At 32.0% G+C, this 11,395-nt stretch overlaps 1 protein-coding gene across 1 annotated transcript; it reads left to right on the forward strand.

The window, feature by feature from the left end:
- The first annotated feature begins 4,887 nt into the window (after positions 1 to 4,887).
- On the forward strand, positions 4,888 to 9,225 carry LOC103600512 (YTH domain-containing protein 2-like). Its single transcript, XM_008584789.1, has 4 exons — positions 4,888 to 5,080; positions 5,846 to 6,028; positions 7,487 to 7,574; positions 7,680 to 9,225. The coding sequence occupies exons 1-3, from the start codon at positions 4,907 to 4,909 to the stop codon at positions 7,565 to 7,567; spliced, it is 438 nt and encodes a 145-aa protein (XP_008583011.1). The 5' UTR covers positions 4,888 to 4,906; the 3' UTR covers positions 7,568 to 7,574; positions 7,680 to 9,225.
- Positions 9,226 to 11,395: the final 2,170 nt, after the last annotated feature.

Raw genomic sequence — 11,395 nt, forward strand, 5'->3', positions numbered from 1 at the left:
GGGGAAGAAGATATAACAACTATACTTTCATGAAGTTACTACAACAAGCAAACGGAAAAGACATTCTTGGGGGGGAGGGGAGAGAGGGAGGAGGGAGGGAGGTGTCGGTGATGGGCCATAATAATCATATACAGTGTATATTGACAAAATAAAAATTTAAAAAAAAAAAAAAAAATTTGTAATATGAATGAATTCAATTATTTTGAATGTGATTCCTTTTACTTTCCTGAGTTTTTAGTAGCTGAGTAAGTATTTGATTAGGGGTTATGTAGGTATATATTGTGTTTTGGTGAAAATGTCTGCTGAAATACTCTTGTTAAATAAGAGGAAAATCTTTTTGTGAATTGCTTCCTTAGGTTTTGAGTTTTTTGGTTTATTTTTAAATACCTTTGTTAAGGTATAATTTGTACACAAAATTCACTAATTTAAACTGTACAATTCAGTAAATTTTGAATTGTAAATGTATGCAGTTGTGTAACTGTATCACAGTCACATCCAGAATATTTTCATTACCCCTAACCTCTGGTAAGCACTGATCTGCTCTCTATCCCTAGAGTTTTGCCTTTTTTAGAATTTCCTGTAAATGGAATCATACGTATGTAGTTTTTTTTGTGTCTGGCTTAATTCACTTAAAAAAATGCTTTTGAAATTCATCCACATTGTTGAGTCTATTATTAGTTTTATTACTTTTATTGCTGAGTAGTATTCCATTGTATGGATATAGTACAGTTTATCCATTCACCAGTTGATGGATGTTTGGGTTGTTTCCACTTTTTGGTTATTATGAATAAAGTTGCTATAACATTCAAGTACAATTCTTTGTGTATAAACATGTTTTCTATTCTTGAGTAAATACCTAGGAGTAGGATTGTTGGGTTGTAGGGTAAACTTTACAAGATACTACCCCGCTGTTTTCCGGAATGGCTGTACTGTTTTGCATTTCCTTCAACAATCTATAAGAATTACATTTGCTCCATATTCTTGACAATACTTGGCATTATTGGTCTTTGCAATTTTAGCTGTTCTGCTGGATATATAGTGATAGCCTGTTGTAGTTTTAATTTGCATTTCCCTGATGACTAGTGATGTTGAACATCTTTTCATGTGCTTATTTGCCATTTGTGTATAGTCTATGGTGAAATATCTGCTCGAATTTTCTTCACTTTTTTTTGTTGTTTATTGGTTATTTATCTTTTTTAAAAATTAAGTTATGAGTTTCCTGTATATTCTGGGTATAAGGCTTAATTGTATATATTTTGCAAATTTTTTCTAACAATCTGTGGCTTTTTCATTTTCTTAATAGTGTTTTTCTAAGAACAAATGTTTTAATTTTGATGGAGTCCATTTCATCAGTTTTTTTCTGTTATGGTTCATGTTTTTGTGTCCTAAGAAATTTTTGTCTAACCCCCGATCACAAAGATTTTCTTCTAGAAGTTTTATCTATTTCAAGTTAATTTTGCTTATAATATGGGTGGGTCAAGGATCATTTTTTGGCTTTTGCCTATAAAATTGTTCTAGTACCATTTGTTGAAAAGATTATCTTTTATATATTGAATTACTTTGGCATCTTTGTCAAAAATCAATTGACCATAAATAGCTTGTCTATTTATTGGGTTCTATTCAGTCCTGTTGATCTGTATATTTCTCCTTTTGCCAATGACAGACTGATTTGATTATAGTAGTTTTATAGTAGGTCTTGAAATTAGTAATGTTTGTCTTCCAAACTTGTTCATCTTTTTCAAAATTGTTTTGGCTATTCTAGGTCCTGTGTGCTTTCATGTAAACCTTAGAGTCACTTACTCAATTTTTACAGTTTTTTTTTTTTTTTTTTGTATTTTGAGTTGGGATTGCATTGAATATATAGATCAATTTGAAGAAAATTGGCAATTAATAATTTTTAGTCTTCTAATCCATAAGTATAGTATATCTGTCCATTTATTTAGCTGTTTTTAAATGTTTCTCAAGAATGTTTTGTAGATCTCAGAGTATAGGTATTATATATATTTTGTTAAATTTATCCCTATGTATTTTATCAATTTGAAGAAAATTGGCAATTAATAATTTTTAGTCTTCTAATCCATAAGTATAGTATATCTGTCCATTTATTTAGCTGTTTTTAAATGTTTCTCAAGAATGTTTTGTAGATCTCAGAGTATAGGTATTATATATATTTTGTTAAATTTATCCCTATGTATTTTATATTTTTGATACTATTGTTTTTTAAAGTTTCAATTTCCAGTTGTTCATTACTGGTATATAGAAATACATTTGATTTGTGTGTATTTGCGCTGTACCCCATGACCTTACTTACTTCATTTATTAATTCTATTAGTTTTTATGTAGATGTCTCAGGATTTTCTACAAGGATAGTCATGCCATCTATTAATATAGTTTTACTTTTTCCTTTCCAATCTGATTGATGTTTATTTCTTTTTTGCCTTATCTCTCCAGCTAGAGCCTCCAGTAAAATATTGAATGAAAGTGCTGAGAGCAGACATGTTTATGTTGATCTTAGGAAGGAAGCATTGTCTTTCACCATTTAGCATGATGCAACTGTAGGATGTTTCCTTTTCGATCTAGTTTGCCAAGAGTTTTTATTATGAATAAGTGTTGAATTATGTTCACTGTTTTTTTCTTTTCTTTTCTGGTGGCTGGCCAGTATGGGGATCTAAACCTGTGACTTTTGTGTTACAAGGCTGTGCCCTAACAACTGAACTAACCAGCCAGCCCCTTGCAACATTTGTTGAAATGATAACACAGTTCTCCTTTTTTGGATCTATTAATATGGTAGATTTCATTGACTGATTTTTTAATGTGTATGCCTCACTTGGTCATGATGTTATTATTCTTTTTATATATTGCTGGATCTGATTTTGTTAAATCAAATTTTTTTTAAATGAGGGATCTTTATTGATGAGGGATATTATTCCGTAGTTCTCTTTTCTTGTGTTATCTTTGTATGGTTTTGGTATCAGGGTAATACTGGCCTCATAAAATTAGTTGGGAAGTGTTCCTTCCATTTCAATATTTTGGAAGAGATGGGTAGAATTGGTATTGTTTTTTCTTAAATCTTTGATAGAATTCACTAGTGAAGCCATTTTTAACTTACTTTGTGCATCTTGAGTTGATGTTATGCCATTTCAGGTATAGTTTGAAACCTTGTGACAGTATTTTTATTTTACACTTCAGTCCTTTGTATTATTGTTTTTATACATTTTTTCTTTATATATGTTATAAATGCTACAATGTATTACTTTTACTTTACATAGTCAGTTATTTTTATCACAATTTAAAAGTCAGAAAAATGACTTTCATATTTATGCACATATTTACCAATCCTCTGCTTTTTATTCTTTTGTATTAATACGAATTTCCATCTTATATCATTTACTTCTGCCTGAAGACAGTAGTTTAACATTTCTTCTAATGCAGATCTGCTGGAAATTAATTCTTTCAGCTTTTATCTGAAAAGTTTTTTTCACCTTTTTTTTTTTGAAGACATTTTTACAGTGTATAGAATTTTAGGATGACAGTGGTTTTCTTTTATTACTGTAGAGAAGTCACTCCATTGTCTTCTGGTTTACATAGTTTCTGATGAGAAGTTTGCTGTCATTTGTATCTTTGTTTCTCTGTGTACAATATCTTTTCTACTCTAGGTGCTTTTAAGATTTTCTTTTTGCCACTGATTTTCAGCAAATTGATTTTGATATGACTTGGTCTTGTTCTCTTTATGTTTCTTCAATCTGTCTATTTATAGTTTCCATCAATTTTAGAAAATTTAAGGCTATTATTTCTTCACATATTTTTTATATCTCTTCTTTCTTTACTCCTTTCTGGGACTCTGTATACATAAATGTAAGACCATTTGATATTATTCCATAGGTCACTGATACTCCCTTCATTTTTTTCAGTTTTTCTGTTTCATTTTGAATAGTTTCTATTGCTACATGTTTATGTTAACTAATATTTTTATTTTTAGTGTCTAATCTGTTCATTCCTTCAAATGTGTTTTCAAATATAATATTTTCATCTCTAAAAGTTCCCTTTGGGTATTTAAAAAATATCTTCCATTTTTCCTCTCATTATGTTCATGTTTTCCTCTACTTTCTTGAACATAGTGAAGTATTTTAATAGCTGCTTTAATATTCCTGTTTCCTATTTCCATCATCTCTGTCATGTCTGAATCTGTTTCTATTGATCATAATCTCCTCTTTTTTTGTGTCTTTTGTAATGTTGTTTGGCTGCTAGATTTTTTTTGCATTCCTTTAAGTAGTGTTAGACTTTGTTCCGATACACAGTTTAGTTGCAATCAGTTTAATCCTTTTGAGGTTTTCTTTTAAGCAGTCATTTTTTTTCACTTGTGTTCAGGTCAGTACTCCAAAAACTGTGGGGGCCTTCTGCAGTTCCTCTGGACCTCTCTTTTTATGCAACTCCCTTCTGTCTAGTGCTTTTCCATGCAAATATCAGCCACCTTGGCCTCCAAACTCCAATCTCTGTGCAATTCAGTAAGACCACTGGACTCTTTCCCTTGGTCACCTAGAAACTGTCTCCAGGCAGTAAGCTGGAGCAATTTTTGTTTTGTTTTCAACTTTTGAAAGTTTATTAAAACAGTTTCTGAAAGTACAAATTAAAGGGTAATCCAGGAGTCTTTCTTGATAAGGGATTTTGAATGCTCTGAAAATGAGTACTTATTTTGGCTCTTTAACTTCATTTTATTTGAGTCTTATATAGGTGTTCAGGCATGTTAAAGCTATTTGCACTTGTTGAATACTTGGCAAAATATTTTGGTTTATGTGCATATGAAGATGTTATTTAATGGCACCTATTGGTTTTGAAAGGTCAAATTAACTTTCAAGAATTATGCATCCTTTTTTAGGGCTCAAAATCTCCTTCACCAAGACCAAACATGCCTATTCGATACTTCATAATGAAGAGTAGCAATTTGAGGAACCTTGAAATTTCTCAACAGAAGGGAATCTGGTCTACAACCCCTAGTAATGAGCGGAAGCTAAATCGAGCCTTTTGGGAAAGCAGCATGGTTTACTTGGTATTTTCTGTTCAAGGATCTGGACATTTCCAGGTGAGCCATCCTGAAACAGTAAAATGGGGTTGTTCTGGTGTAGGTTAGATGATAGAGATTAAAGAAAACAAAAACCAAAAAACAAACCTGGCTTTTTATTGCATCAGAATGCAAGAATGCCTTTTTTGCTTGATTGAGAATGAGGAATATATTGCATCTCTTCAAGGGAATGATAGTACTGGGATCCCTTTGTTTTTGCCTTGTCTTACCAGAGCCTTTCCAGATAAACAGTTTTCCTTCTGAAGACAACGTTAGATTTACTAATTCTCAGGTGGATTAAAAGTAATGAGAAGCTTGACCTTTTGGTAAAAAGCTTATTTAAATAGGTGGAAGAAGTTAGTATTGACAATCAAGAAACTTAAGTATGTTTCTTAACTCATCTTGACTTAATATTTATATGAATTTGCAAACCAATGAATTTATTATTTAATATTTATTATAAGTTTTGGAATAAAAGCTTAGAGGTTAGATCATATTCACTTATTGTGGAATAATATGGACTTAGATCTGTTGATACATTGTTTAGAAACCATCTGTTAATATTTGAGATTATGTTAGAAGGCTAGAATTGGTCTTTCCTCTAAATTTGCTAATAAATATTTTTGTAAAAAAACTTAGTAAGTAGCTTATTTTTTGTTTTGTTAGGTGTCTATTATTTTTATATTCTTTACCTTAAATTGAAAAAGCTCAGTCTTATCAGATAAGTTGAATTTAGACATTTTAATATCATCCTTGCCTAATCCTTCCTCCTATTTTTATCTACAGGGATTTTCTAAGATGTCTTCTGAGATAGGAAGGGAGAAGAGCCAGGACTGGGGCTCAGCTGGACTTGGAGGAGTATTTAAAGTGGAATGGATACGAAAAGAAAGTCTTCCCTTTCAGTTTGCCCACCATTTACTCAATCCTTGGAATGACAACAAGAAGGTCCAGATAAGCAGAGATGGGCAGGTATAAATGGCCTTTAAAATTTTGTCTTTTACTTTTGTTTCTGTTTTGTTTTGCTGTTATTCAGTGCTTTGTTTGAGGGGAATAAAATGTAAGAAAAAAATTGTATACTCCATGTTCATATGGGAAAGTGGTTGAGATTTGTAAAAGAGCTAGTAAAAACCTACTTGTAAATGTGTATGACAGCTCATTGCTTTTTTAGCATTTTGTAAATTTGGCTTTTCTCTGTCATTGCATATATAAAATATTTTATAAATCACTTCATGTTATTTTACTAAACATGATCAAAACTGAATGCAATTCTGAGGTAATTTGACTAAAGTTTCAAGATGCCAACAGTATTCAGCTCCTTTATGGCTTTAACTAATATGTAAAGTAGATAACTTTTTTATATGCTAGTGGCTTGCTTTGTTTCTATAATGTTTTGCTTTGCCTTCATGATGCTGTTTATACGAATTTTAAACTATTAAGGTAATGGGAATTAAATATATATTGACCAGGGGCCGGCCCGGTGGCGCACCGGATAAGTACGCCGCTTGGGAAGCGCGGCAGCGCTCCCGCCCGAGGGTTCGGATCCCACATACAGACCGGTTCCCGCTCACTGGCTGAGCGAGGCGCGGGAGCAACACCGAGAGTTGCAATCCCGTTGCCGGTCCCCGGTCCGGTACGGGGGCAACACTGAGGGTTGCGATCCGTTGCCGGACACGGAAAAAGACAAAAAAATATATATATATATATTGACCAAATACTGTGCTAGCTGCTTTATATGATATAATTTAGTTTGTATGAATAAAATATGTTATTAATCCACTATATGTAGGAAAAAATAGATTCAGAGATTACTTTTGCTTAAGGTCACACAGCTAATAATTTATTCGAACCAGTGTGCCTCACTTCAAATCACTATGTGAAAATTGTTTGAGTTCTTTTTAAATACTCATCAGATGTATAATACCACAGGAGGACTATAAAGTGGCATTCTTTTCAATTTTATATGAATATTTTCACATTTATTCTATAATAATGATTTTGAAATAAATTTAATTTAAATATTTTCTAAGATAAGATTGTATAATCACCTATTTCTTGAAAAAACTCCAAAACATCTAATAGGCTAGGTTTCACAGTAAATCTTTGGAAGTTGAAGCTGAGTGATTTTGCTAAATCTCCATTAAAAACAAAATCCATTATTTCTGGATAGAAAAAGTTCCAGAAGGACTTCATGTTGCCATTTTGTCACAAAAACTGAGATATTTTCAGATTAGGTACAACCTTAAGTCTGGAAGTAAACTCCATAAATCTTAAAGAATTAGAACAATGCATACCATATGATTTTAGCATGTTCTGGTAGAAATGAAATTTAAAGTGATTTTCTTATATTTTATCATTATAAGTTTAGGTGATTAAAAAAAAATTCAATACAGTTCTTTTTATGTTTATTTTGACTTTCGATTTATCTAGGAACTAGAACCTCAAGTTGGTGAACAGTTGCTCCAGTTATGGGAACGCCTTCCACTGGGAGAAAAAAACACAACTGATTGACATTCAGGTTATATCATACTTGACTTTGAGTACTGGCAATATTTGTGATTATTAGGATACTTTTCATATTATTTATCTTTTAATTCTTCCTTTTTTTTTTAAACCTTTCCAGAACTCTTAGCCGCAGAAGAACATCATGCCTATTATATGACCACTAAATGCACTGACTTCTAAAAACTGAGATTGGGGTTGTGTATTGTGAATGGGCTTTTCTGATTTAGAGTGTTGCTTCAGAACCACCATCTTCATTTATAAGGGAAAAAGATCATTTACATTTTTATAGTGATTATAAGGAATGATTATGTAATGTTTATAATGAGTAAAATAATAGTAGTTTCATTTATTTGACACAATAGAAGTTATTTTAAACAAACTTAATTTGAAATTAAATCTTTCTTTAAAACTGAATTACAGCTGTTATTGGTAACTTTTTAATGCAAAGTAAATTATTTACTTTTAAGAAAGGCCTGAATATATTAGTACATCTAAGCACCATTTTAGGAGTCAACTCTTAAGATTTATTATTAAAAAACAACCAATGAACCAAATTCTAAAAATATCCTTTTGAAAATAGTATGTACTGATTAAGGGCTATTCATTCTGCCACTTTTGCTCTGAGACACATTAAGAAAAAAGGAGGGGATGTTCTTTTTATGTGACTATGAAATGCAATAAAATCTGAAGAAAGGCAAAGAGCTCCAATGTTTACCATACCTCATCCTTTCCTCCCATGTAACAACCTTCACGCATCTCTTATATGAGCACAGTAATTATGACCTCTTTGTTTTGACCACAGAAACTTGATTTAGGCAAGTTAAACATTTAAACAAGTTTATACAAGTTTAAAAAAAAATGCTCAATAGTTATTGGTAGCTTGGTTGCTGTATGTCTTCAAAACTAAAGTCAGCAAGTACCACAAGAATTCTAAATTCCTTCTTAAATTTTGTTTTTAGTACTTTTTGTCCAACTTGTATTTTCAGATATGCTTTTCCTTTCTTTGCATTTACAGTTTAATAAATGGATGATGGGTTTTTTTTTTTGTAAACCTGTGTTAGTGCCAAGTCTTATTTCTTTGCCATCTCAGAATTATTTGGTTTGATCTCTAAAAGTATCCTTAGAAACTTTTTGAAGGGAAAATGGAGGTACAGGGAGAAATGAAAAAATGTATTGGTTACTGAGCTCTAAATAGAACAGGATTGATAGCCCTTCTCCTGAAACATTTAAGTCATTGTTATGAGAAAAAAAACCCCAAAAGACAAAAAACAAGAATCTAATGTCAGCTGTGATTTTTGCCTGTATTTATAGTTATTAGTTTTTTTGTTTTGCACTTTGAGACATACCTGTAAATTGAGCCTATGTGAATTATGTTCCACTGTATGTTTATTACAGTTTTTTCCCTATTAGAGCAACTTGTGTTTTCCTCATAATGTATAAATTTTTTAGGTATATATTTAGCAATTCACAGTATTCTAAATTTGGAAGGACTTTTAAGAAATACACTTGTTTTAATTTTTATCTGTTTTCTAATATTTATCCCTGTATGTAAATGATGGGTTTGTTGGTATTTAAAATGAATACAATTTGAATGTAATTAACATGCTGTTTTTGGAAGAGATGAACTTTATGTATACTTATTAAATGAAATTCTGTTAAATTATTCAGATTGTTATTTCTGATACTGCCTAGTGGGACTAAGGTAACAATGATCAACAATATCCCTTGAGATATTAATGAATTTTGAACACCTTGAAGAATACTGAATTGGTATAGAAGGTGATGGTTTCATATTAGTCCTGCTCCCCTCTCCCCAACCACCATTGCCTTATTTCAGTAGTGGCAAAACCCTGAAGAAGTGTTTAGTATAAAATCTTTTAAATATTAATAAAATGTGCAGAAATTGGAAACTTAGACTATTGAAACATTTTTATATATTATGAAGAATATTTTATACTTAAATTTAGTGTTTTTCCAACTTTGTACATAAAGTTTTTGTCTAAACACCCAAAAGTTTTGTCTAAAACTTTTGCCTAAAAGTTATTTATAGTACAATATCTTGGTAGCTAACACTGCATTTTTATGAAGAATTTAATTCTATTCTGCCAGCTAGTTCATGTTTTAATGAACTGTTCATTCTTCAATGAAGCCATCCACTCAGAAAACATGGAGTATCTGCCATTTGCCAAATACTGCCAGGTGTTTCTTTGTGGAAAGTGGTAGTATGTTAGACACTTGGTTTCCATCAGTACTTTCATCTCCCAGAGAAATTTAATATTCATTTTCACTAAGTCACTGGGAGCAGTTCATTGTCCTTTATTTATAAATAAATATTTAATGTCATTTACAGTGGCATACTAAGATATATCAGGTGCAGTTCTTGTTGTCCAGAAAAGCTCATATTCTTGTGGGTAACAATTTTATTTGGTATAGTATAGCACAATTAAATTCAGGTAGACCAAGTAGAGTTGACGCCTTTAAGTGGAGGGCAGTCATTAAAGTCTTGATGGTAGAGTTCCATTTGAGCATGCCTTTAAGAATGGATAGAGGGTGGCCAGTTAGCTCATTTGCCTAGAGCACAGTGTTTATAACACTATGGTTAGGGGTTGGAACCTCCTTCTGGCCAACTGTCCCCCCCCCCCCCAAAAAAAAAAAAAAATCTCAGGATTTGCTTTTAAAACTTCTAATACAAAAACTATAAAAATTAAAGCCAAGTATTTTCTGCCAAGTTCCTTGATCAGCTGTAACACCAAGATGAAAAAGACGGTTTAGAAGTTAAATCCTATTATCAAAGGGAAAATGTTTTCCCTGAAATTAAGGAACTATGGTTCCTCAGAATGCCCATACTTCCCTCAGAACAAGACAAAACTCTAAAACAGGGAGAAAAGAAACAAACAAACCATATTGATCCAATTCAATAGTGAAGAGCTGGAAAAGGACAAGGTACATTTAGGAATATATAGTTCACCATAACTACCTGGCAAGCTTTTGTGTAAGGGTTTTTACAATGTGAAATAGTGAATCTTGAACTTCTGTGTGCAAAAGGGGTGCCTGTTAAAAATACTTCCTTGGCCCACACGTGGGGTCTGATCAGTAGGTCAGTTTTATAATAGGGATTCAGAATCTGCATGCTAAGCAGACACATCAAGTACTGTTGATTCAAATGGATCATACTGAAACAGATAGATAAAATCAAAGGTTTCTTTAGTCATGTGATTTAAAGTTCATGTGGTTTCAACATGATATATTCCTATTACGTACCTTGTACAGTAAAACCGTAGTGATTGGAATATTAAAAGTAGAGGTATTTAATGAAGCACTGACCTTGTTGTAAGAGGTGCCATCTTATATCAAGAAAGTTCTGAACTTAGAGTTACAATACCTGCATTTGAGGCCAAGCTCCAACACTAGTTATCAAAACAGTGAATCACTCTACCATTTTGACTGCTAATTCTCACATTTGAAAGTGAACATAGTATCATTGGAAAGATCAAATGAGAATGCTTGGAAAACTAGGAACGCTACACAAATATAAATACTTAGTATTATCTGGCTAATAGTGTCCAACACACAGCGGGCACTCAAATTTGTAGATCCCTAACATATGAGGGTACTTCAAAAGATGTGAAAGATAATACAAATCTTTCATTGAACTTTTTAAAGTATCCTTTTATATTTATTCAATAAGTAGATGTTCAATGCCTGAACATTGTTATACCACATACTCTATTGCAGGCACTTGAAAATGGCAATAAACAAATCCTTCCCTTCATGGAGTTTCTGTTATAGTGGAATATGTCCCAAGTCTACCTTGAATCCCCTCATAATATACAG

This window comes from Galeopterus variegatus, unplaced genomic scaffold (assembly GCF_000696425.1).
Source record: "Galeopterus variegatus unplaced genomic scaffold, G_variegatus-3.0.2 Scaffold3376, whole genome shotgun sequence".
In the NCBI taxonomy this organism is placed as follows: domain Eukaryota; kingdom Metazoa; phylum Chordata; class Mammalia; order Dermoptera; family Cynocephalidae; genus Galeopterus; species Galeopterus variegatus.

Excerpts from the sequence above, each read along its gene's own strand:
- LOC103600512 (XM_008584789.1), top strand. The coding sequence starts at position 4,907 with ATGCCTATTCGATACTTCATAATGAAGAGTAGCAATTTGAGGAACCTT. Across the intron at positions 5,081-5,845 it reads AAGGATCTGGACATTTCCAG|GGATTTTCTAAGATGTCTTC; the intron begins GTGAGCCATCCT and ends TTTTATCTACAG. Across the intron at positions 6,029-7,486 it reads AGATAAGCAGAGATGGGCAG|GAACTAGAACCTCAAGTTGG; the intron begins GTATAAATGGCC and ends CGATTTATCTAG.